This window comes from Vombatus ursinus, unplaced genomic scaffold, assembly GCF_900497805.2.
Source record: "Vombatus ursinus unplaced genomic scaffold, bare-nosed wombat genome assembly UNPS02014176.1, whole genome shotgun sequence".
Classification (NCBI taxonomy): Eukaryota; Metazoa; Chordata; class Mammalia; order Diprotodontia; family Vombatidae; genus Vombatus; species Vombatus ursinus.
In genome coordinates, this window is record NW_020953954.1 from 994,058 (window position 1) to 1,020,869 (window position 26,812).

Below are 26,812 nucleotides of genomic sequence, written 5' to 3' on the forward strand. Positions count from 1 at the left end.
GAGGGGAGAGGAGGGGGAGGAGGGGTAGGAGGAGGGGGAGAGGAGGGGGAGAAGGAGAGGGGAGAGGAGTGGTGGGAGGAGGGGGAGAGGGGAGAGGGGAGAGGAGGGGGAGGAGGAGAGGGGAGAGGAGGGGGAGGAGGAGGAGGAGGAGGAGGAGAGGGGAACAGAACTTCGACAGGACAGCTGGTTCATAGCCCACAGCAGCAGATCTATGCAGATGCACCCCCTGCCCTCCCTCCCCTCTGAGATGCTCTGTGAATACTTAAGTCTGAGAAGAATCAGAAAGCTGCTGGAGGGCCTGGGGCGCATGCCCAGCCAGCTGAGCACCACAGTGTGCAGAGCTCCGCGCCTGGAGCCAGGAAGGCCTGAGTTCAAATCTGCCCTAGCTGGTGACCCTGGGCAAGTCGCTCCACCCCGTTTGGCTCAGTACCAGCCCCTGCTACCAAGGGGGTTGTGAGAATCCAAGGAGCTGCTGTGGGCACCTAGGAGGCCCTACACAAACATCAGCCATGATGACCTTGGCCTCAGGAGCCATGCCCCCACCAGACGGGCTGCCACACACCCCGCCCAGGTCCGCCCTGACCGGCTCAGCGCTCTCCGCCTCCTGCTGGTTCTCCCTCCAAAGCTGCTGGCTCAGCAGATCCTGTTTCCTGACCTTGCCAAGGCTCTCCGGCTGCCTACTCTGTCTGCTCCGAGGCCCCAGTGCGGCTGTTATTTATTATAATAATAAGCCTTGGGTCCGCTGGCCACCTTCAGCAGTTTCAGACTCGTCCTACGTGCCTTCTGGCCCTGATGAAGTCGCTCCATAGCCTGGGGCCTGGAGGTCAGGCAGTGTTGGGCACTGTGGCACCGCTGCTCACCGCTAGGACGCGGCTTGCCTTTGTGGGGATCAAACCGGGGTGGGGTGGAGGCTTTTCTGCCTCAGTGACCCAGGAGCCCCTTGGGTCTGTGGGCAGCAGGCGGGTACCTGGCACACACCGCTATCTGCCCTAGCGCCCTAAAAGGCCAGAAGCAGGAGGGACAAGAGTCATGTTAGTGGACGTATTTCTCCCACTGGCCTTCAGACTCGCCAGATACGGGCTCATGGCTTCTTCCCTGAATTCATTTCACCAAGCATTTAAGTGTGAATGAATGAATAAAAGGGCACCCACTCAGTGCTGACCAGGTACCAAGGACCTACTATGTGTCAGGCACCAGGGAGACCAAGCAGTTTACATCCAAATGGAGGAGATTCTTCTTCCATGTGACCTTCCCCTCCCTCTGCCTCAGTTTCCTCATCTGTAAAATGAGAGGTAGACTGAAGGCCCAAGGCTCCCAGAAGTACCCAGAGCCAAGATAATGGGAAGAAACCCACACCAAGGTGCCCGGTGGGCACCGGTACAATGCCAGGGTGCAGGGGGAGGGCCAAGGAGGAGCAGAGAGGAGGCCGGTCAGCATTTGTGAAATGCCGGTCAGCATTTGTGAAATGTCAGGCACTGGGGATAAGAGAAGAGGCAAAAGAGCGGCCCTGCCCCCTAGGTGCTCACAATCTAACGGGTAGACAATGAGCAAATGCATACAGACACACTATGTGCGGACAGGATGAAAAAGAGATGGTGAATGGGACCGGAGAGGGGCCGGGGCCAGGAGGGTCAGAGCAGGGTTTAGGGAAAGCACACTAGGCAGGAGGCACAGCCCAGGAAAATGCCTGGAGGCGGGAGATGGAGGCTCTGGCCCCAGGAGTGGCCAGGAGGCCAGTGTTACTGGACTGAAGAGCACAAGGGAGCAACGTAAGGTGTGAGAAGCCAGGGAAAGGAGTGAAGGGGGTTAAGAGCCAGACACAGGACTTTGTGTTGGAGGCTTTGACGCGGGAGAGGGACTGATGTCCACTGATGCTGAAAAGGTAGGTTGGGGCCGCCTAGAAAGGGCTTTAAAGGCCAAATGAAGGTGCTGGTCTTGTCTTGGGGCCAGGACGGCCCCTGGAGTCTGTCGGGAGGGGCAAACCCTGTGAGATGCTGCTCCAGGAGGCCGTCTTTGGGGAAGCGGAGACAGCGCTCAGACCGAAAACATGCTGTAGAGGAAGAGGCAGTGAGAGCTGCCGGCGGGTCAGCTACACCGGCTGAGGGAGAGGGTGAGGTGATGACTCAGCTGCTAGTGCTGCCTGGGACATGCAGAAAAGGGGGGGGCGTCGGGAGTACTGCATTTGAGCTGTTGCCAGGATGTTCAGAGGGGCGTCCAGAGTGGGACGTCCAGCATGGAATGTCCAGTGTGGGATGTCCAACGTGGGACGTCCAGTGAGGTGTCCAGAGTGGGACATCCAGCTTGGAACGTCCAATGTGGCATGTCCAACATGGGACGTCCAGAGGGGCGTCCAGCGTGGGACATCCAACGTGGAATGTCCAGCGTGGGATGTCCAACATGGGACGTCCAGTGTGGGACGTCCAGTGGGGTGTCCAGCGTGGGACGTCCAGAGTGGGACGTCCAGCATGGAATGTCCAGCGTGGGATGTCCAACATGGGACGTCCAGTGTGGGACGTCCAGTGGGGTGTCCAGAGTGGGACGTCCAGCATGGAATGTCCAGTGTGGGATGTCCAACGTGGGATGTCCAGAGTGGGATGTCCAGTGTGGAATGTCCAGTGGGCAGCCGGCGATGCAGGGCTGGTGTTCGGGGCATAGGTGTCTATCTGTGAACTAGCTGGGTGCTGTCTGTATAGAGATGAGAGGTAGGTGCAGCTGATGAGGTCACCCGGAGAAAGAGGGAAGAGACAGAGAGAAGATGGTGTAAGACAAAGCCCTGAGGAATACCCGGGGAGGGGGTGTGATCTGGAGGACGGATTCCACAAAGGATGGGAGGAAGGAGGAGCAGAAGCAGGAGGGGCCAGAGACAGGTAGTAGCCAGGGAAGAGGGTTGTAGGGAGGGAGGTAGGACGGCAGAAGGAGGGGGAAGCAGAGGAAGAAGGAGGGCAGGAGGGGGGGGACGGGGGGGGCAGAGGAGGGGGGGGGGGGGAGGGCAGGAGGGGAGGCCAGTTTGAGCTGCGCCATGAGCCAGAAGCCAGACTATGGAGCTCCGAGGAGTGAGACAGCGAGGGCCCTCATGAGTTGCCGGGTGAGGCCCACACTCAGCTGGGGGAGGCTGGGAGGGGGTGAGAGACTCTGAGAACTTCAGCCGGTCGTCCCTGCGATCGCGGGGTGCCCCAGACAAGGCCCGGCCACGCCAAGGCCCAGGGAAGCAGCTCGAGGACTCACGGCAGGTGGCCTCCCTGCCCAAGGTGGAGCGGGACGCTGTCCAGACTTCCCCAGGTCCAGCCTCGTTATCTCCACTTTCGTGGCCTCACCAATGCCAGCCCTGGCGCTGGGGTGATTAGGGCGGAGAGGGATGATCATGCCTGATCGAGCACAGTTGTTATTGCTGTTAATTAGGCAACAGAATGGACAGACTGCTGGGACACTGGGATTCTCCGGATGCAATGATCCGCACACTCACCTACGTGGTAGGGAGATCCCCACGGAAGTGGGGGCAGGCAGGCAGCAGGTGGCAGTGGCAGGGGCACTCAGGCACCCAGGTGCAGGGGTGGGAGCAGACAGGGGGTGCCCCCAGCCCCTTCCCCCGGCACTGTGCCAGGAGGCTCCAGGGGCCAAAGCGGAGGGCGGAGGCTGGCCCTCTGGACAGTGGCCAGGAGACTGAGGTCTGCAAAGGTGGTTAGGTTCCTCTCCTCGAAGCTTACACTACAGGAAAATGAACTGCTTTTTTTGGGAGCCCCTGCTGGGAGGTAAGGAGCCAGGCATCACCTCTGGCTGCGCTCAGCATGTGCTGGGTGCCGCCTGCGAGCCAGGCCTTTATGAAGTGCCTACTGTGCATTGGGGCGGTGCTAGGCGCTGGGGACACCAGGACAAACAGCAGAGGCCCTGCCCACGAGACAAGAATACACAGGAGACAAAGACAAAGCGCGTCACCAACATCTTTCCTAGCTCTGGCGCCCAGAGCTGACCAGGGCCTCCCTCGGCGCAGCCCACCACCTTAGCTCAGCCGCTGCCCTCGGCCACCCAAAGGCAGATGCCGGATGTGCCCAGATGGGGGCAGCAGGGAGAGGGAGAGGCCCCGTGGTCTGAGGGCCGGGGAAGCTCGGCCTGAAGAGAAGACACAAGGCAGGGTTCCACAGCCCTGGCGCACAGAACCAGATGGCGCGCATCACTCTGACCATTGCCCCAGAGCAGGAGCGGCTGCCCCGGGGGCCGGGGGCCCTTTACCGAGGTTCTCCTGGATGACGCGCTCACTGTGTGAAGGTGAACAGAGCCCACCCTGGGGCCCCGGGGGGTCCCAGTCAAATGAGGGAGCATCCAGCAGCAGGGCCCAGGCAGCGGCCAAGTCCTGGGTGTTGTTTCTGCTGATTAGGCCCTGTCTGCCCCTGATGCAAAACTACTGGAGGGGGCCGAGGCTTTCCCGGTGGCGTCTCCAGTACTGTGGCTGTGAGGGGGCCGGGCTGCAGCACCTGCCGTCGTTGGCAGTGGGCCAGCAGTCGGCGATGGTGGCGCTGAGGAGGCGGCCCCGAGGAGGCCGGTGGGGGTCTTGGAGGGGCCTGGGTGATTTCTGTCAGGGGCTGAGGGGAGCTGGTGGTGCTGCCTGGACCTGCCCGCCCCACGTCACCTGCCGTCTCTCCCTCACGCTACCTTGTTGCTTTAGCTCGGCCAGCTTGACTGCCCTTCGGGGAACGGACAGTTGTTGGTGGTGGAAGGCTGGCCCCCTTGGCCTAGGGGTTGCTTCCCCGGATAAAGGCTTTCATGAGGAAACAGAATGTCCCCTTGTTGTGGGGGGGGGGGGCGGGGTCAGGTACAGACCGGGCTAGGTGACCACCATGCTACGATTCTGGGGTGTGGCCCTCCTCTCCCATGATCTTCCACCAGCTGCCTCTGGGCCTTCCTGGGCTTTGGACCAAGAAATATGGTGGGCAGCAGGGACCCAGGCCACTCTAGAATCCCTCCACCATGATGGAGTGTGTGATGAGCCAGCTCCTGGCCCTAGGAGAAGGGGCAATGGCAGCTGAGCTGGGCTGGGGGACCCAGCTAACCACCCAGGCCCACACGGCAGACCCGAGAGTCGAAGACAAGCGAAAATTCACGCCCTGTGCTAGCTCCAGCACCTTGGAAGCCGGGCCAGGAAACACCGCGGCAAGCGCGCCGAGCTCCTGAGAGCACAGGGGTGAAGTAGAGGGGTGGTTGGTGCATCAAGGGCGTCAGGCTCGCTCTAGGTCCTGTGGCAGGCCGAGAGCGTTGGCAGGATCAGCAGGGGAGGAGCGGGAGCCGTGAGCTCCCCACGAACCTGTCTGGCGGCCCCAGCGTAAGCGAAGGCCCCTCTAGAAGGGGGGTTTCCGGTTTATCCACATCGGTCTCCAACGGCTTCCAGAAGGAGCCCCACGTTCAGTCATCACAAGTGAGACTTCACTTCTGAAACGGCGCTAGAGAGTTACCTATTGGCCCCTGAGGCCGACGGCAGGGGACAGAGCAGTGACCGAGAAGATGGATTGTCAACAGAAAATAAGCAAGAGTCGCCTGCTGGCCAGCGACGTGCCCGCGGCGTCTCCATCTGCCCCTTCCTCTGGCCAACGCCAGGCCCTTGGACCGCAGCGTGGCCCCTCGGGATCTCACAGATACTGCTCCCAAAGAGAGGTAATCACCTGTCTGCAGCCATGGCCATTCAAACTCACACTGGGGTCTGTTCCAAAAAACGTCCCTGGATCTCAAGTGTTGCTGTGACCTCTCCTGGCACAGAACAAAACAGGATCTTACCAAGGAGATGGGGGAACCTGGGCAGGAAAGAAAGCCTGGGCCAGCGTTTCCCCCCACCCGCCTCTGCCCAGATTCACGCCCCCTCACAGCAGGCCTGCAGGACACGCCCAGACGTTCCCCACCGGCACACCTGAGGTTTCCACAAAAACCTGGGCCACGGATGGTTGGAGTGTGGCTAAGGAAGGGCTCAAGATGAATTTCTGAGATGATGCCGTGAAGAAGATGCAGACGCCAAGGCTGATGTCTGTGAACAGCTATGACGTGGCGTAGGGCGCCTATAACCCGGGACGGAAGACGTGTGTCTGTATGAAGGTGAGCCGGCTGTCCTGCCCCAAGACACGGCCACCCCGAGGCTCTGAAGGCTGCCACAGCAGACATGAGGAAGCTGTGCGGTGATCGGCACCTTGATCTTCCGGCTCCCCAGGGGCCAGCCTCTCTACCTGAGACAGGTCATCCTGGACCACAGGAGCACCTGAGGGGAGGTGGCTCCTGGCCCCCGGCACTCACGGCTAACCTACAGTCTCCCAGTCAGACTGCTGCCCATGGCCTGCTTCATGCTCAACCCAGGAACGTGCTCTTCAATTTTTAAAAAAATTGCCCAAAGTAACTTGAATGAATGAATGAGTGGAGGTGGAGTGAGAAGAGGCACGTATGCCTAGCTCACCCAGCACACCTCCCCCACAATAATGTGGAAGATGCACCAGACCAAATCCTGATTGGCAAAGCCATGAGAGTCCTACTGAGTCACTCTTCCAGCCCAGGAAAGCTTAGCAAGGCAGACAGAGAGGTCTGTGGACACTGGGGCCGAGCCAGGAGCAGGGCAGTGAAAGCATGGACAGAGGGGAGCATTCCAGCGCCCAGGGAAAGACAGGGGGCTGAGACAGGGCACTGTGGCTGGGCACAGGGACACATGCCACCTGGCAGCTCTGGCATCCACTGCCTGGTTCGAGGTCACAGATCCAGGGTAGAGAGGAGCAGCGCTGAGGGAGCACGGGACCATCCTAGAGGCATATGGAGCAAGGAACCCGTTATGGCACTGTAATGACTCAACTCTAAGTTCATGAAGGAGTAACCAGGGCAGCAGGCCCAGACTGAAGGGGAGTCAAGCAGACAGTTCAGCCACTCGGAACGTGCAAAGCCTGTCAGGGCTCCAGCAGCAGTCTACAAAAACGCAACCGCGCACCAGCCAACAGACCAAACTGAGGCCAGGAGGGCAGGGAACTGGCCTCTCCCCGGATCACACCACTCTGGGGCACCAAAGGCATGCAGGTCCCCAGACTGAACTGTGGGAGCAGCAGAAGGACACAAAGGACAGAAGCCAGACACCCCCTGGGAGATGAGCAGAGCCTAGCACTAACATCAACACTAATGCAGAGGGCTGGAAGGCTGAGCAAGGAAAGCGTCTGACCATAAAGAGCTACTATGGTGACAGGGAAGCTCCAGACACAAACTCAGGAGAAAAGAACGACTTGAAAACATTGACAAGCAAAGCCTCAAAGAAAAACGAAGACTGGACACAAACTCAATAAGAAAGCTCAGAAGAGATATTAAAAAGAGCAAAAAAAAAAAAAAAGATTTTAAAACCAAATAAAAAAAGACACAAAAAGAAGATTAGGAGCTTGGAAAAAGACGTGCAAAATATTGGTGAAAAAACTTAACTTCTTAAAAATTAGATTTGGCCAAATAGGAGCTAATGGTTCCATGAGACATCAAGGAATAATAAAACAAAGTCAAAAGACTGAAAAAATAGAATAAAGTCAAAAGACTGAAAAAACTGAAGAAAAATATCTTACAGAAAAAAAACTGGCCTGGAAAACAGACTGAGGAAAGATTATTTAGGAATCACCAAACCTGAAAGCCATGATCAAAAAAAGAGCCTAGACATCACATTTCAAGAAATCATAAAGAGAAAACTGTCCAGATATCTCAGAACCAGGTAGCCAAGTAAACACTGAAAGACTCCAGAAGTCACTGCCTGAAAGAAACCCCAAAATGAAAGCTCCCAAGGATGTTATAGTCAAACATCCAGAGTTCCCAGGTCAAGGAGAAAATGCGGTAAGCAGCCAGAAATTAATAATTCAATGAGTCCAGTACTGGACTCACAGTTTTTCTCTCTCCTCGACTCCTGCCCTCATACTAGGGAACTTCAGCATCCATCTACACCCTCCCTCCAATACTCGAACCATTCAGTCCCTCCACCCATGACTTGCTCTCCACTCCACCTCAGCCCCACACAAAGATGGTCACACATTAGACTTGCTGTCACTCACAAGTGCCCTACCTCCACGTTCAAGAACGAGGCTTAGAAACAGGGCAAAACACAGGGCCGACTCAAAATTAGAAAAAAGAAAAAAACCAAACTATACATGGAATTGATCATATTGTAATAACAAAAACAAGTAAAATCTCAATTACCTCAACAGATGCAGAAGAGGCTTTCTAACAAGACACAACCCCCATTCCTATGAAAAACACTAGAAAAGCCTAGGAATCAATGGAGCCTTTCTTAAAGTGATAAGCAGCATCCATTTAAAACCAAAAGCAAGCATTATCTGGAAGGAGGATAAGCCAGAAACCTCTCAATAAGATCATGGGTGAAGCAAGGATGCCCATTATCACCATCGCTATTCAATATTGTGCTAGAAATGCTATTTATACCAACAAGACAAGAAAAAAGAAATTAAAGGAATGAGCATAGCCAAAGAGGAAACAAAACTCTGTTATGATGGTTTGCTTAGAGAGCCCTAGAGAATAAACTAAAAAAACTAATTGGAACAATGAACAGCCTCAACAGAGTTGTAGGACATAAAACGAATGCACAAATCACCAGCATTTCTATATATTACCAACAAAAGTCAGCTAGAAGACATAGAAAGAGAAATTCTACCTAGAACAACTGCAGACAGTATAAAATACTTGGGCATTTACCCACCAAGACACATATACGAACTATACGAACATAATGAAAGAACACCTCACACAAATACAGAACTGAATAACCGGAGAAAGAATAATTGTTCCTGGGCAGGCTAAGCCAATTTAATAAAAAATGACATTACCTAAATTTACTTATTCAGTGCCATGCCAATCAAACTATCAAAGAATGACTGAAAAAATAATAACAAAATTCATCTGGAAGAACAAAAGGCCAAGAATATCAATGGAATCAGTGAAAAAAAAATGTGAAGCAAGGTGGCTTAGCAGTACTAGACCTCAAACTATCCATCGAAGCTATAATCAAGAAAACAATTTGGCACTGGCTAAGAAATAGAGTGGTCAGAGCACCAGCCCTGGATTCAGGAGGACCTGAGTTCAAATCCAGCCTCAGACACATAACACTTACTAGCTGTGTGCCCCTGGGCAAGTCACTTAACCCCACTGCCTGGCCAAAAAAAACAAAACAAAAACAAACCAGAAGTCTTTGAGACATAATTTCCTATTTAACATCCACAGGAAATTCTTCCAGCATAGCTCGGGTGAGTCTCCAAAGCAGGACTGGAATCAATCACTCAGCAAGCAGATAGGCAACACCCAGTGTGTGCCAAGCCCAGCCTGCCAGGGGCTGGGGACCCAGAGACAAGGAGTGACGCCAGCCCCTCAGGCTGAGGTCCTGCCCTGCTATGGCCCCTCCCACCTCACGGGCGCCAAGTGCCCTCAGAGCGCCGCTCCGGTGGGAGAGGACCCCTGCTCTCAAGTGCGCTTCCCGGGCCACACTGGGGCCGAAAGGCGCCATCTGCAGCTCGTCCACTGTCTCATCCCCACCTGCATCAATGAGCCACATGCGTGGCCAGACCTGCTTTCAGACCAAAGGCCGAGAACGCCACTGAACAGAGAGAGCACGGCTGCCCCTCCTCCTGCAGCCCCCTCAGCAGCAGACGGGTACTACAGGCCTAGCCCAGTCACAGACTGGAAGTCAGCCACCGGCTCTCTGCCTTGAATCTACTCTGGGACCTGGGGCCACTGGGCAGAAGGGGAAGGCCAGAAAGGGAACCATCATACCGCTAAAGGAGCCCCAACTCGGGATGGCCTGCTTGGGGATGAAGCGGGGAGCCTACTCCCCTCACAAGATGAGGCAGAGACGGCAGAGGCCGTGAGGTGGAACCACAGTGAGGAGAGCCGACTTGAGTTCAAACCTGGCCTCGGACACCTCCTGGCTGTGTGACCCTGGGGCCAGGCACTAAACTGCTGCCTGCCTCAGTTTCCCCAATTGTAAAATGGGGCTGATAATAGCACCACCTCCCAGGAGGGCTGTAAGGATCAAATAAGAAGGATGCTCTCAGAAAACCTGGAAAGACTTACATGAACTGATGCAAAGTGAAATGAGCAGAACCAGAACTGTACACAGTCACTGCAATGTCATGCGATGATCAGCTGTGAATGACTTAGCTATTCTCAACTACACAATGACCCGAGACAACTCTTCCACTCCAGGCTTGGCTCCTGCGTCTCCACTCCGCTCGGGGGGTCACCGCTCTCCTTGTGCTGGCTCTCATGGCCTGTGACCCCCACACCTAATGGAGAGGTTCTAGGGGAGGCTCTCTGAGGGCCAGGATGGGGGGAGCCCCCTCTGGCATCTGCCCTGAGCCAGCCCAACAAGGAGGTGTAAAGGAGGGACTCTGCCAAGAGGTGCTGAGCCTCTGGGTGTCCACAGGGAATTAAGCTCTCCCTCCCACTGCCAGAGGCTGCCTGGGCCACTGTGCATCCCTCGCTCCTTGGCCTCCTCGTCTGCAGCCCCTCCAGTCACGTCCCCCAGACTCTTCCCTGAACCCTCCCCTCTTCTCCCATTCTTTTGTCTCCCTTGGTGATACCATCAGCCCCTGGGCGTCCGTGATCATCTGTACATCTAGCCCCGCACCAAGATGCAAGGAAAGCTGTGGATTCCCAGACACCCCAGCTGGATGTCCTTGTTTCTGTGGGGGCTTCCACCATCCTGCTGGTCACCCAAGCACCCACCTCTGGGCCTGCCCCCACTCCTCCCTCTCCCACTCCCCACTGTCTGTACTCAGGTGGGCTGAGCCCCGTGCCGAGGCCAAGCCCTCGTTGCTTCAGTCCTGCCTTACGGCCACAGCCTCTGAACTGGTCTCCCCCAGTCTGGGCTTATCCTTCTCCCCTCTGTCCTCCACCCGGATGCAAAACGATTCTGAAAGCATTGCCCTGCCCTGCCCCTCCCACCCCGCTCACTTAATTCCTCCAGGATAAAGCACAAACCCCTTGAAGTCACCCTGGCCCGGTTTGGGGATTCTCTGTTGTGGCCTGCTCCCATCTCCTCTCTCCTCACCTTTGCCATCACAACACCTCCAGCCCTTTCAGGCTTAGCTCAGGGGCTGCCCCCTTGGTGAAGTACTCCCCAATTCCCTCCATGGCTCAGGCCCTTTTCTAACACAATCACTATGTGTTATTTGTGCATATCTTGTACGTATTATCTGAACATGAGGTCTGTGAGAGCTTCTGGGGGGCAGAGGTCATCTCACTTTTTTTTTTGGAAAGGCATTTGGGGTTAAGTAACTTGCTCAGATTCACACAGCTAGTTACTGTTATGTGTCTGAGGCTGGATTTGAACTTGGGTCCTCCTGACTCCTAGGGCTGGTGCTCTATCCACTGCACCACCTAGCTGCCCCTGGGTCATCTCACTTTTGACCTGGCATCCCCCGCACCCAGCACAGAGTCTGGTACTCACTAGTTGCTTAATAAATGATCACTGATTGGACAGACTGTCTGACATCTTCCACATTAAGGGAATTACTTTGGCTGCTGTGGGGAGGATGGACCAGAGAGACTGGAGGCAGGGGAGGAGAGGGACCTGAATGTGAGTGGATGTGACAGACGCCCGTGGCTGATGAGATGCTGGGACGAGGAATGAGCTGAAGGCCAGGAGACCTTCAAGGCAGCTGGACCACAGGCACAAGGGGTGGGGGGTGGGCTCTGGAGGGACACACAAAGCCCAGACTGGATGTCCACCAGAGCAGAGGAGGTGGCCAGCCGGGAGCCCAGAGAGGAGGCGCAAGGCAGAGGCAACAGGCTAGGGGGATCAGAGAGCGCAGTGGTCAGCGCCCTGCTCCGGCACCTGGAGAGTGCTCCTCCACTGGCCCCTTCTGAGCTGACTCTCCGTCACAAACGAGGTCAAAGCCCCAAATGCCTGCATGCCAAGAGACCGTGGATGCGTGGAGGATTCCTCCACTGCCAGACAAGAACTCTTGGGGCAGCTGATGCTGAGGACTCCATGGGAAAGCAGCCTCAGCCTGGACTCCAGAGGTCTCCTCCCTAGCACCCCTTCTTGATCACAGCATGACGCACCCACTTCCACAGCAATGTGGGCACAGGGAAGATCTCAGGGCCCTCCCTCTCCTGCTTCAGTGACCCCCACCCCCTTTGTGCTGGCACCAGGTCCTCAACCCAGAGACCTTGCTTGGGCAGCTGAAGTGTGAATGTGTCTCTGAGGCCTTGAGTTGTTTATGCCAGCTTGCTGACCTGGCAGGCAGCCCTGCTGAGTTGGCACCTGGTCTCCCACACAGACGTTTGCAGAAGACCTTCAGGAACAGCAAAGTGAGCACCCTTCACAGCCCCTCCCACAGACACACTCCTGGGGTCTGTCAGGCCAGGCTTCCAGAGACCACACTCCTAAACAGCTGCATCCTGGGGGCTCTGGGACAGGTGGAAATCCCCGTGGGCCACTCCACTGGGCTCTAGGTACTACCCAAGACATCCCAGGATGCTAGGAGCAGAGGCAGGATCAGCACCACGGAAAGCTCCTAAGAAAGGGCCTGAGCCTCCCTGACAAACAAGAGCCCAGGGCCTGGGGTGAAGAGAGACAGAAGCATGGAATGAGGTGGCCCCAACACCCTGGGGAGGTAGCCCCCCCCCCCAGCCCAGGTGCCAGCAAATGAGAAGACATGGAGCAGGGTGGCCACAAGGGAGTGTCCCAAAGGAGGTGCCCAGAGGCTAGTCCCTGGGCCAGCCTTTGGACGCTACTCGTTGGCGCTGTGGCTTAGACAGACAGCTCCCAAGGAGGGCTGGTGCCCACTCCCACCCAGAGAGGCCCTGACCCGGAGATCTTGACAATGAGAAGAGAAATTGGCTGGAAGCCAGGTATGATCCCCAGACCCAAGGTGGGCTCTGTGTGCAGAGGAGAAAACAGCAGGAGAAATCATGGGATAAAGAGGCACTCTGGGGGCCTGCTAGCAGAGGACACAAAAACGCAAAGGACACACCACCGGTGCTTCTACAGCGCTTCTCCCTGTATTATCTCATTCTGTTCTCACAACAGCCCCAGGAGGGAGGCGATGTTATCATGATGAGGGAACTGAGGCAGACATCATGTAGGGACTGGCCCAGGGTCACACGGCTAGTAAGTGTCTGAAGCTACATTTGAACTCAGGGCTTCCTGACTCCAGGTCCAGCGCGCTAGCCGCTGCACGACCTGGCTGGTACACTAAACTCATTCCTCCAAAGAAGTCATTCATTACGACCAAGTCGGATTTATGCCCCAGAAGCGAGGATGGTTCAACGTTAGGAAAACAATCAACATACTTAGTCCCATTAAAAAGAAAAGCCACACCATTATCTCTACAGATGCAGAAGCCTTTGACAAAGGCCTGCTCTCATGTGTTCTGAAGCCCTACAAAGCAGGCACAAGAGGCCCTTTTCTAACAGCCAAAAAAGTAACTCTAAAGCCCATGAAAGAGGGATGGGGAGCGGGGAGGCGCTGGAAGCTTCTCCAGTAAACGCAGGGCAGGGAGGAGGCTGCACTCTTAGCTGGCGTTTGGCGTAAGCGCCGAGAAGGAAATGAAAGGAGCAGAGACCTCAAAACCCACGAAACTCCTTTCTGCAGTGTAAGAGCAAAGCCCAAGAGGCAGAAAGGGAAATCGCCTCCTCCCAACCTACCAATGCACACACTATGTGGAGACTAATCCCCCCCCCCCCCCACAAAAGCCTGGTAGAGATTCAATTAACAGAGGGTCAGGGTCTCAAAGCATAAAGAGCAGCTCTGACGGCCGGCCGAGGAACCGGAGCTCCTGGGTGGGGAGGGATCCACCAGAACACTTCCGCGTGGTCAGAAGCAGACAAATGGACAGGAACGAAAACCCGGCCCATCGCTCTCCCTCAGGTCTGACAGGCACGGGATAAAATCTCTCGCGGACAATCTGGATGGAGGAGCCTACTGGAAGCGGTGCTGGTTGACCAGCCACCCCCCCCACCCCCACCCCCCGACAGACTTCACTCTGGGAGGTCTCCAGGGGTGTGCTACAAGGCTCTTTTCCCAGCTCTGCCACAGGCAACATTTTGATCTGGCTAAGTAAGCTGTGTTCCACTCCAGGGCCCCCCACCCCCTCCCTGTGCCAGATCCTGCCCCGTTCTCGGAAAACATCCGTCCACTCAGTGTTGTGCACAGGGTCTCCTACTTCATAGGCACCTCACAGGAGGGGCTGAGTGGGAATCTCTCCTGAAGCCCAATAGTTGGGTGACAGGGGCCTCAGTTTCCTCCATGGTAAGATGAGGCGATCTAAGAATCAGGTCAGGAGAACGAGTGTTTACAGGGGGATCTGTTGTTGTCCTGGCTCTGGAGGGGAGGGGTGGGGCTAAAGGAGCATCCAGGAAGGGGCTTGAGGGATGAGGACGCAGAAAGCCAGCCTCCTGCCCCTCTGGTCCCCTTCCCTGACTGCAGGGCTCTTCTAGCTAGCTGGCCACGCCCCCTCCTCTCCAGGCCCTGCCCCCTCCCCTGACTGGGGGCTCCTCAGGCTGGTTGGCCATGCCCCCTCCTCTCCTGGACCCGCCCCTTTCCCCACTTTGGCTCCTAGAAGGTAACCTCTGACTTTCCACTTGTATTCCCAGGATTAGCACAATCCCCAGCACAGGACCGGCTTGATCAATGCTTCCTCCCCCCTCCCTCCAGCTATCCATCATTGATCACTTGATCTATCCACTCAGCTCTCTATCTCACCACCTCTCTGGGCTCACTTCTGCTGCTTTCTCAGCCAAAGAGAATGAACTTGGCATTGGAAAAAGCGGACAAAGGTGGTTATCAAGGAACCGATTCCCAGGGTAAGTAAGGAGATGGGGAGAGAGAACCTCAGGGGCCTGGAAAGACTCAACTAGAGGAGGGGGAGGAGGGAGGTGTCGCCTGCGCTAAGCACTTTACTCTTCTTACCTTATTTGATCCTCATGACCACCCTGGAGGTAGATGCTGTTATTATCCCCAATTTATAGGTGACGAAACTGAGGCAGATGGTAAGTGACTTGTCTAGGGTCAGTGTCTGTGGCCAGATTTGAACTCAGGTCTTCCTGCCCCTTGGCCCAGTGCCTAATCCACTGAGCCACCTGACTGAGACCTGGAAATATCGTCTCAATTTCCAACAGCGGGAAGAGAGAGAGAAACCTGCAAACTAGAAGCCAGTAAGCAGGACTGATTCCTGACAAAATGTAGAACATAGGAAAGAGATGGCTGGTGAACGCTTTGAAAAGGAGGCAGTGGTCCCAACGAGCCAGCCTGGTTTCAGCAAGCATGGGTTATGCCAGACTCGCTTTCTTCCCTCCTTGGATGGACAGGGTTCATTAAACCTCTACATAGGAGTGCTACAGACAGAGGGGACCCTGACTTATGCAGAGCATGGAACAGAATAGCATCCAGTGTCTGCTCTTCTGTTTAGACTTGAATGCTCAATTCCCTAAGAATCTGGCTGGGACCGTGCCTGAACAGACAGATCTCAAATACTGCACCCGTAGATGTGGGCCTTCACAGCCCATCCTGACCTGACTCACCTGTGCCTCCCTGATGGTCATCGCGCAGCTCTCCAGTCCCTCCCTGTGATGGCACCACACACCCAGCCCGTCACCTTACTTGTCACACATACTTTCCATGATGGCCTTCTTGGGAACTAACTCCTGGCTGGCCAGGGGTTGCAGCCTGCCTCCCTCTGCTGTGGGCTATGCCATTACTCTGGGTGACTTTCGATTTTTGTGCTTCAGAGATGGTGATGTTCCGCGACTCCCAGCCAAGCCACCGGCCTGCAATGTTGATTTTTACTATTATTTCTGTCACCAGGGGAAGGAGGAGCATCCTCACCTTCCCCGCGGCTCAGTCTCAGAGAGGCCAGGATGTATCAGCAGAGGGACTGGGCCCTGGGTCCTCCCAGGTCTCATGGTTTTTCTGAAGGAGAAGCTTCGCAGGAACCCAAAGTCCACCCAGACCAGTCTTTTCCCATTCGGTTTCATGGTATGTCTCCACGATGTTGATGCTGATGGTGGCTGAGTTCTATAGCATGTCCATCGGACCACAACCGTGTGGGTAGCTGCCAGCTCAACAGAAGCCAGCAATATCCTCAGGAAGAGGGGACCGGGGTCAAGGAGGACACCAGGGCAGAAGGAGGCTCACTGTCCTTGGTCCTGGACAGACCCCTCTGGTGAAAGGTATTCCGTTTTGGGCACCACTGTTTAAAAAGGACACAGAGGGGGGCAGCTAGGTGGTGCAGTGGATAGAGCACTGGCCCTGAAGTCAGGAGGACCTGAGTTCAAATCCGGCCTCAGACCAAACACTTGACACTTACTAGCTGTGTGACCCTGGGCAAGTCACTTAACCCCAATTGCCTAAAAAAAGAAAAAAAAAACTGCAAAAATAAAAAAATTAAAAAAAAATAAAAAGGACACAGAGAAACTGAGGAGTGGAGTGTCTGAAGGAGGGCACCCAGGGTGGGAAATTCCTTCTGGTCCCTGAGAATTCAGTCATGGAGGACTGTCAGGAAAAAAAAAATCCTTGTTCTGCTGGGGTTCAGAGAGCTGACGTCAGAGCTGGGGTAAGGTGCCAAGAGGTCAAATGAGCTTGAGCCAAAGAATCAGAGCAATGGCCTGTGTCTGGAAGGACTGAGCAGGCTTCCCCTTCATGGGAAGGGGCTAGACAGAAAGCCACCAAAGTCCCTGCCAGTCTATGAGGGTCATCCGGCCTCCTCGGGCCCACCCGGCAGCTGCTGCCCCCTGAAGGAGGATCCCTCACCCACTCACAAGTGGCCAGGAGCCTGTGGGAGCATCTGGGGGCTGAGGGACAGGAGGAGGCAACCACGTCAGCCACGCAGGCAGCCAGGACAGACACATCATCTCGTGAATGTCAAGTGCCCGCAAAGAGACAAGCCAATCAGTGGCGTGACATGTCCCTCTTCTCTGGACTGCCCCAATTCACGTGAATGAGCATGTGGACACGTGTGTAGGCACTGTGCATGTGCTTGTGGGTGCCCGTGCGTGAGTGGCTGGGCTTGCCTCTCTCTAGTGGCCGCCCGCCCCTACTGGAGGCCCCTTCTGTGTCCTGGCAGCTGCACTGAGGAGGCTCAAAGTCACCAACTCTTCCAGATACTTGGTTGGCCCACGGGACACGGCCTTGGGGTGGCTCTTGTGGTCGTGGATGGGGAGACATGTAGGAACTCAGCCCCCCAGGATGCAACTCCTCTTGAATAGCGCAAGGGAGGATAGTGACTTCTTTTGAGCCCAGTGACAACCACATGGCCCTGGGGGCCGGCCAGGATGATCTGGTCAGAGGCAAGGGGACCTATCCAAGTCTCTCGACCCTCTGGCCTTCAAGTTCCTCATCCGTTAAATGGGGATCATCCTTCCAGGACTTGCGACGAAGGATTATTGTGAGCAGAGGGAGGGGAGAGGCCCTCTGTCCTCTGGAGGACGGGGGTCAGTTCTGGGGACCACCACTGGAGAAGGACCCAGAGGAGCTGGAGAATGTCTGCAGGAGGGCAAGCAGGACCATGACAGGCCTTGAGTCAGACTACATGAAGATCAGGTCAAGGAACTGGGCCCATCCTGTGGGCGAAGAGAAAACTCAGGGTGACGGGGGAGGGGAGAGGAGGGATTCTACCCTCTCCGTTGGGCTGCCGTGGAACACCCACTCCCCTGATGTCTCTAGCCTGATGAGGGCCGGTCACTCGGCAGGGACTGCCATGGTTCTGTGATTCCTGGAGGCCTCTTTGGTCTGGGCCCAGCCTGGACTCCTCTCTCCCTCCCTGGTGGCCCCTCCTCGGGCATCGCCCCACACCCTCCCTCATCTTCTGCCCTCAGCAAAGCCCCCCGGGAAGGCCGGCACTGACTGGAAAGCGACTGAGGGCCTGCCTTCTCAGAGTCAATGCAGGGCCCAGCCTATAGGGGTGCCTGGCATAGCTTTACTTTCTATGGCACTGCTGCACCCAAGGTAAATGAACAGATCACATGTCCAGGCCTGAGTTCAAAGAGCTCCGCTCTGGCTGCCCCGGGGGCTGGCCTCTGCCAATCTGGCTGGCTGGCACGTGGGAAGGGGCAGGATCTATAAGAATGAATGACTTTAACCACTACCACACTCCCCTTGACACAAACCGCCTCTGATGCCCCCTCCCTAGGCTGACCAGGGGCCCGGGGAACGTCGCCTCTGCCCCGGGGACAAGAGCAGAGGATGCTGGGCCCTCCAGAACCCCCAGTTTACGGAGGATGCCCAGGCTGGCCACACCTTCATGCCTCTCCCCAGGATTTCTCTGCCATGTCCTCACACCTGGTCCCTTCACTCCCCTCCCTAGGCGGCTGGAGAGCAGCCTCCGCCTGTACTTGTGACCCCAGCACTTAGCCTGGGCCGGGCACCCAGAGGTGCTCAATAGATGCGTGTTCTTGTTGCTAATGATGATCTAAAGCTGAGGACGAGGGCCTCGGGTATTCACTGAAGGTCCACGGCTTCTCTTTTAGGGACCCGTGAACAGTGACTGGGAGGGAGAAGGCCATCATCCGGGGGCCCTTCTGAGAACCGAGGGGAGAGCAGGCACTTTGCCTGGCATGGCAAATGGATGGGACGAACCTGAAAAAGCCAAGGAGTCTTCAGGATTCAAGCATGCTTCCGCGCCCAGCTCTGAAATCGGCCACACACGCCCAAAGCACTTTAAAACAAGCTAGTGCCACAGATGCACAGAGAAAGCCTAGGTGCCACCTGACCAAGGAGTGACTGAGCGCAGGGGATCCTCCACGACGCTCCACCTCCAACCGCTTCAAGACATCCTCTGCCCCGATTGGGTCGTGGTTGGAAAGAGGCGGGTGGCATCCCTTGGTCCCCAATCCCTGGGTATCTCTCTGGGCACATCTCAGAGAGGGAGACTGGGAAGAATAATCACGGTCAAAAGGCCTGTAGACTGGGGGGGAGGGGCAAGAGGAGCCCCACCCTGGACCTGCTTCCAAATCATCAGGTCTGGGAGCCTTTAGGGAGTGGGGGCACGTCCCTCCTCCCTGCCCGGGGGGCTGCTGTGAGCGCCTTAGACAGAGGCAGTGATATGTGCTGCGTTGGCAGGGTGCCCACATGCCCACCTGCCAGTAGCTTTTCATCCCTCTCATCAGACCAAAGGGAGCGGCTCCCCCCCACCCCCCGGGGTGATCCAAGCGCCCACACCAGGCCTGCACCGAAGCAAACCAAAGATTCATGATATGAGCTCAGGGAAAATGCAAAGCAGCATCCCTCCCCCTCCCCCCCAGCGTCAGGGGGAAACCCTCTGACAGCAGACAAGGGCAGCCCCTGGCGGTGACAGCTCTCCAAGACAAATTGGCCCCCACCGCCAGAGTCGCTTCATTTAAAGTTAATGACATCTACATAGATGGATCACTTAGCAAGGAGGATGGGCTCCCTGGGGCCAGCTAAGGAAGGAGCAGAAAGTGCTCAGGGCCTTTAGGAAGGTGGCTGCCGGCCTTCAAGGTGACCTCACTGATGAGGAAGGCGCTCCCTCCCTCCCCCCACCCTCTCTCCAGGACCCTGGGCCTTCTCAGTCAAGCACAGGTCACTGGTGGCACCCAAGGCTGGTTGTGGCAGGGGGCATGCAGAGGAAAGAGGCATCGCAGCCCCGGCCTGTGGAGACCTGGCTCCCCCTTCCAGGTTTGATGAGGGAAAGAAGCCTGGCAAACCAGCGTGGGTCACAGAGCTGGGTGGGGAGCCCAGGGGGCGAGGGGCGTGAGAGGACACACGGATAGTCAGGTGCCATCGCTGCGTCCTAGGCGAGAGCCATGTGGGACTGAGCTTCAGGGCACAGAATCCCCCTGTCCAAAGGCACTGGGGAGATAAGGTAAGGGCTTCATTTGGGCCCAAATGAAGGGAGCGCAGCGAAGGGCAGGAGAACATGACAGGAGGAGGTCGCTCCCATGGGAGCACGTGCGTGCTGAAGGCTGCACAGAGGAGAGGGCATTCTCACTGAGCCTTGAAGGACCTCAGCCCCAGACTGGCTGGGGAGGGGGATTCAGGCCCTCTGAACATTGGGAGCAAACCCAGCCCATGTCTGGGAGTGAGCTACTCCTGGAGGTGGCCCAGGTGACAGAGTGTGGGGTGGGAGGCAGGAAGACCTGAGTTCAAATCTGGCCTCAGACCCTTTCTAGCTGTGAGACCCTGGGCAAGCCACTTCACCTCTTCTTGCCTTGTTTCCTTACCTGAAAAATGGGGACAGTAAAGCCTCTACCTTGCAGGGTCATTGTGAGGATCCCAACAAGCTAGCGTTTTCAAAGCACTCTAGAAACATGAGCTCTCACTGTGGTCAGTATCGTGCCCCATCAGAGCCCCCTACTACATGGCAAGGAAGATGCTGCCTCCCTGGCCCTCAGCTCAACACCCTGAACAGGGGGAGGGCTCAGGGGCTGCCAGGACAGATGGACGGAGAGACGAGGGTGTGTGTGAAGGGCAGCAGGGGCCTCTCTGGAGCAGTGATGAGACAGTGACACCCGCCATCAAAGGATGCCCGGTCCAGCGGTCTCCAGGCTCTAGCAGCACCGTGGCTCCTGGGGAGGGAGTGATGGTCTCCAGGGCACAGACCTCCGCCCCCCACACCATCCTTCTTTGCAAACCGCTCCTGCTTGGCCCCTCTAAACCTGGGGCCCAGGCAGTGGAGAGGAGCAGGCCAGCAGCCCCAGTGGCAGGTACCCCCTGGGCTCCTGAAGAAGGGGGCACCTGACAGCGATGAATGGAGGAAGGAGAGGGGCCCAAGATGAAGCAACTGTCACCACAGGCAAAGCTCTCCCCTCGCTCAGGCCTGAAACGTTGGCCCCACAGACTCCATCACCTCCAAGGCCTCTGGGGTGTGGCCTGAGGGGCCCGGCATGACTCCGTGTGAAGCCAGCCGGTCTTTTCAAAGGGAGCAGAGTTTGAATCGAGTCAACAAAATGAGTCTAAGAAGAGCCCCAGCTGACAATCGAGGCAGCTCAGAAAGGATTTAGTACGGGGTGGGCAAGCAAGGTCAGACGGGAGCATGGCCCCAGGCTGCCAGGCCCGGGCTCATCACAGAGGCCTGGGTCATCCTGGCCTAGCTACGTCTGAGCGTGACGGTCTGGGTGTGGAAGCTAAAGGAACTCGCTTTTATTTCTCTGGGTATCTGCCTTGACAAGTACTGCATGTGTATGTACATATATATGCATGTATATGTTTTCCAAAAAACCTGAAACTTTTAAGAAATTGAAATAACTCATAGTTACAATCATTCGAAATTTTTTTAAATTTGAAATTTTCAATAATTAAATTTAACTTGTCTTAAGTGTATGTTATCTCTAGCTTTTAAAAAGTGAAATAACACCCGTTTGTGATAAATGTGTAATGGGTTTGGAGAGAAATCCACTGGAACAACCGAAACCAGTGTAAGCCAAGGCAGTGGACGTACCAAGGAGAAGGTAACAAGCCCGATCCGGGCAGCGTCAGGCACCAGATTCAGGACATCAGGACTCCCCAGGACACATCCCACACAGATACAACATTGCTGTCAGTGACGGAGAGGACACACCACCAGGTCTGCTGTCATTTCAGAGTAGAGAGCACAAAACCTCACAAATAACAACAGCTTCCTGAGAGTGAACACACAGAGGGTACATTCCCAGAGAAGACGAGATGCTCTTAACAAGCAAATGAGAAACGACTCTAAGACCAATGTCGATGACACCCCCAAGGACTGATCCCATCACTTCAGCTGTCTACAAAGTTGCTGACCCTGAAACTCCTCACTTTAGAGGCGCTGCCCCTGGTGACTCACGGGCAAAGCAACTTCAAATGCCCCCGCCCCCAGCCTGGCAGAGAAGCCAAGAGGAGGTCTGGCCAGACATCGGACAACTTTGTGATCCACCGACTCAAGAGGTTCAAAGCCCCCTCGCTGGCATCGCACACGGGCGGAGCCACAGATATGGTTAAAGGTGTCTGCTGCATTAACTGTACGCAATCTACTGTTGAAACCGATGTTTAGCAGATTTCTTACTTTGCAATCCTATTCACGGTAATGCCACATGAAGAGAGTTTTGACCTCACCCGCAGATTCTGTAAAGGTGCATTACGTGGTGTGGGAGAACCATGTCAGACCACAAATCGGCAGCCCTCAGTTGCCGTTAGGACAAGGGCTGGCGAGAAGCCCTCATTACCATGGTGGCCCCTGGTGTGACACGTGCCAACCAGGTACTTCCACAGAGATGACAGAGGGGCTGTAGTCCCCCTTTCACGCTGGTCCAGGAGTAATTGGCTTTGTTAAAAATAGTACACTAAAATGATCCAAACATTCCGGAGAGCAATTCAGAATTATGCCCAAAGGGCTATAAAAATGTGCTTTGACCCAGCCATAGCACTTCTAGGGCTGTATCCCAAAGAGATCATACAAATGGGAAAAGGACCCACACGTACACAAACATTTATAGCAGCTCTTTCTGTGGTGGCCAAGAACTGGAAATTGAGGGGATGCCCATTGACTGGTGAATGACTGAACAAGTTGTGGTAAATGAATGTAATGGAATGCTATTGTGCTATAAGAAATGATGAACAGGCTGACTTCAGAAAAACCTGGAAAGACTTGTATGGACTGATGCTGAGACCAAGAGAACGCTGTACACAGTAACAGCCACCTTGTGCGATGACTAATATTGATAGACTTAACCCTTCTCAGCAATGCAAGGACCTAAGACATCTCCAGAGGCCTCATGATGGAAAATGCTGTCCACATCCAGAGAAAGAACCATGGAGTCTGAATACAGATCGAAGCATACTGTTTGCTCTTTTTTTTCTTCTGTTTTGTTTTGTTTCCACTTTCTTGTGGTTCCTCCTATTGGTTCTAATTCTTCCTTACAATATGACTAATGTGAAAATATGTTTAATAGGAATGTGTGTGTAGAGCCTATATCAGATTGTGCGTTGTCTTGGAGAAGGAGCGGGGAAAGAGGGAGGGGGAGAAAAATTTAAAACTCAAAAGCTTATGGAAGTGATTGTTGGTAAATCAAAATAAGTTAATAAAAAAAAGAAAGAAAAAAATAGTCCACTAGAAAGTCAGGCTCAGCACCATCACGATTTGAAACAGTGCTATAAATGCACGCTAAAGCAATAAGACAAGAAAAAGAAAGCGAGGAAATAAACAGACACAAGGAGAAAACCAAGCAGTCACTTTTGCAGACAATCAAATAGTTTGTGTAGAGAATCCTAGATCTACTAAAAAATTCACTCAAACGATCAGTAACTTCTATCAGCCCACATCCCCATCAACATTTCTGTATGTTATCAACACCATCCAGCCAGAGTACCTACCAAGACACACTCAGGCACTATAATAAATACAAATACAAAACAATCTTTACAGAGAGACCTAAGTAACTGGAGAAATAGTAATTGCTCATGGGTAGGCTGAGCCAATAGGATAAAAACAATACTACCTATTTATTTATTCAGTGCCAAACCAACTAAACTGCCAGAGTAGCACTCTATAGAGCTAGAAAAAATAATAACAAAATTCGTATGGTGGGAACAAAAGGTTAAGCTCCTCATGGGAAATCGTGGCACCAATATTTAGAACAAAAGAGGCCGTGGCAGCAGTGGTGTGCTGGCCAACCAGGACTTAACAGTCCTCTCTCCAGAAAACAAAAGTCAGCACAGCCCTTTCCACTTTGTCCAATAAACCAACCCCAGATTTCCCAGGACTTAACAGCGGGCTCTGAGCCCCTGCCCAGCAGTGCCAGAGCCCAGCCGGCATCAGAATTGTCGGGTGCTTATTCAGAAGTGCAGGGGAACCGACCAGGTGCCCAACAGACAGACTTGAATGCGGACGGGAGCCTGCTCGGGGATGAACCCAGAGGCTGCAGAACCCGTTGCAGGGAGAACCAGAGGGCATCCTGGCAGAAACCAGGCCTAGGCACCAGCTCCCCGTGGGCCCGCGACTCGGGGGCATCCAAAGCGCCGCCTCACCTCTCACAACAAAAGCCCAACTGGACGACTCCCCTGGGCTCAGCAGACGCAGCCCCTTCGCCTCGGCTGCCCTGCCACCTCCGCCCTTCGGGACCCCTTCCACCATCCACAGGAGCCGCTGGCTTGGTCCACGGCGCTACCCTCTCGGCTCCTCTGCCTGCTCTCACCACTTGGGGCAGAGATGTCATTCCCATGTGCTTCAGGCTCAGCACCCGCTGGCTCTAGGGGAGCCCCTCCTGAATGCCCTATCCCCGTCCCCAGGCCACGCCTGTGGCCCCTTAAGTAGCCTCTTGGCAGGGCTTGGCTTCCCCTTCTGGACAAACAGAGCTGGGTGGCAGCTGCCGGGCCACGTCTGGGCAGGCAGGAAGGGGCATATGGAGTGCTCACCTGTCTCCGAGAATTGGTTCCCTCGAGTCTGAGGTGGCTGAGAAATCCATGCCGTAGAAATTGAGACCCAGCAGAATCTTGCCCCGCCACTTGGAGTCTGGATCGAGGATCTCGATGCAATCTCGAACCCAGGACAAGGGGGCATTTGGGCCAGGCCTAAAGCGAGAGTGGAGGAAGAAGGGGCCTTTACAACCTGGAAGTGCACACTTTCGGCAACGTTTCAAGAGCTGCCATGTCACTTATGTCTTCTGCTGACCCCCTTCCCCCCAAAACTGGCCATCGCAGCTTGCAGGACCTAGAACCCGGCTACCAGGGAGGCCGCGTCGGGGCCTGCCTTTCTCCCTTGCCCCTCTCCTGGCCAGCTCAGGCAGGGCCTCACTCCTCTGTTCTCGAGGACCACGGCAGGAGATGGTAGGCAGCCCCCCTCCCCACTCTGCCCACCTGGGGCTGATGTGCTCTGCTCTAACAAGAGGAGGGGGAGAAGGGCTGCGGGGCACCAGAATCCCCGCTCTGCTGGGAACGTGAAGGAAAGGCACACGATTCTGGCCCCAGAGCCAGGCTCGGAGCGAGCGTCCCTCCACGGCAGAGCCTTGGGGCCGTCCCAGTTACTGAACACAGAAATCATCTGCCCCACCCGAAGCCAGGCAAGCGGCCAGAACCCCATCGCCGGCCTTGGGGAGCCAGCTGCGGGTTGGCTTCCTGATGGCCTCAGGTCCCCAAAGACCGGCAGCGGCCCCGACAATCCAAGCAGACGTGCCAAGGAAGTCATGTCGACGTGGCGCAGGCCTGGGGTGGGTGACCTTCTGCGTTTGCCATATGTGAGGGGAGGGGATGGGAGGTACGAAAGCTTGTAGCATTACCTTCTGTCTAGGCCTCACCTCCTGGATATGGCGGGCACGCACCTGGTGCCAAAGGTGGGGGAAGGGGCGGGGTTCTGGGTTGGCCCCAGGGGCCAGGGGTCACTGAGCCCCCGCCTCACCCAGGGCGACCCCCAGAGGGACTCAGAGGGGCTGCTGCCCCCCACCTCCCGGGCCGCCCGCTTCTACTCACGCTTCAGCGGCAGAATAGTCGTAGGTGATCAGGCTGAAGCCGTCGATCATGGGGCCCAGGTGGTCAAACGCCTTTTTAGTAAACATCCCCAGATGATCCTTCCTGCAAAGACAGCCAGGGCTGAGACATCACAGGAGAGCTACCCCATGGCCCAGAGCCCTCCCAGGCCAGGCTGGTCACTCCTCAGAGCCAGCAGCCTGCCTCATGTGCCCTAGACTAAGGGAGCTGCCAGACACCGTGAAAGGCCTTCCTAACTCTGAGGCCAGCTCGCTGTGTGCTCCCAAGGCCCCTGCGGCCTCCTTAGATCTTAGCAGGGAGCCCCCCTGGCAAAACGGACAAGTGAGGGAGACTGCCTCTCCTCTGCCAGGACCCTCCCTTTCCCTTCAAGTCCCAGGGCGGGTGGGGACACCCCAAGTTCCTGCTGCTGCCATCTGAGGCCCTTCCCCTCCCAGGGGCTGGCCGGCCTCCATGAGGACCCCACCAGACGTGCTGCCCAGGGGGCACCCTGTGCCCTTCACGCTGCCCCGCCCCCCGCCCAGGGCTTAGGGTTAATTCTCTCGTTAGACGTCTTGATATTCAGATATAATTTCTCACGTGGTAAATGCTGGTATCTATAATCCACAGAAACAGGAACTCTTTTGGGGGGTCCTCAATAATCATTCTGAGGAGCACAAAGGGGTCTTGAGACCAGTTTGAGAGTCAAAGGAAGACAGCTGTTGGGTTTGCTTTCCATCAGCCTCCCTGGGCCCGAGAGAGAGGCATGCTGGGAGAGGGGAGCCCTTTCCCCGCCTGGGGGTCTGCAGGGTACACCGTGGCCCTCGGCTGGGGCCCGCTTGAAAACAGGCTGCTTTTCCCCTCGGACATGAGTGACCACAAATAGCTCAGCAGATGGAGATGACCCATCACGTGCATTCTCCAAAGGAGATCATGGTCTTTCAGAAGTCTCAGCTGCACCCCTGGGGGTGGGGAGGGCGTGGTGCCCTCTCTGGGACAGGGCAGAGGGGCAGCAGTGGAGGAGGGGGCATGCCCTGCAGGGAGGGCGTGGCACCCAGCAACGCCTAGGAGCTCAGGCAGAGGTGCTGTGCCAGGCCATCCCCAGTACTGGCCGCCCAGCTCTGAGCCACACCTGGCACAGCAGGGCCCCACAGCCAGACCTCACCCAGCTCTGGAAAACCTCATTTGCTGCAAATTGATTTTGATCACTCAAGAGGGAGCTGGTGCAGAAGCAATTATGGGCAGCATTAGATTCTGTTGCATGCGTGCCTCGTTCCTTTCTAGATTAATCTGGCTCCCCATGGAGGGGTGGGGGGGGAGGGAGCCAGGCACCTCTACAGAGGAGGCATCTCTGGCCTGGGATCCGAATGTACCGTGCAGTGAAGCCCACCTCTGATCCTGTGTGTGACTGTAGGGAGCTCCCTTAATCTCTCTGAGACTCAA

At 55.7% G+C, this 26,812-nt stretch overlaps 1 protein-coding gene across 1 annotated transcript in view; it reads right to left on the bottom strand.

Annotated features, from left to right (window-relative positions):
• CHID1 (chitinase domain containing 1) overlaps positions 1–26,812 on the bottom strand; it is a 90,512-nt gene that overhangs the window by 11,143 nt on the left and 52,557 nt on the right. The window contains exons 9-10 of the mRNA XM_027860197.1: positions 25,376–25,477; positions 24,326–24,481 (exon numbers count right to left, since the gene is read on the bottom strand). Of these exons, the coding sequence (XP_027715998.1) occupies positions 24,326–24,481; positions 25,376–25,477 (258 nt within the window). The remainder of the gene's footprint in view (positions 1–24,325; positions 24,482–25,375; positions 25,478–26,812) is intronic.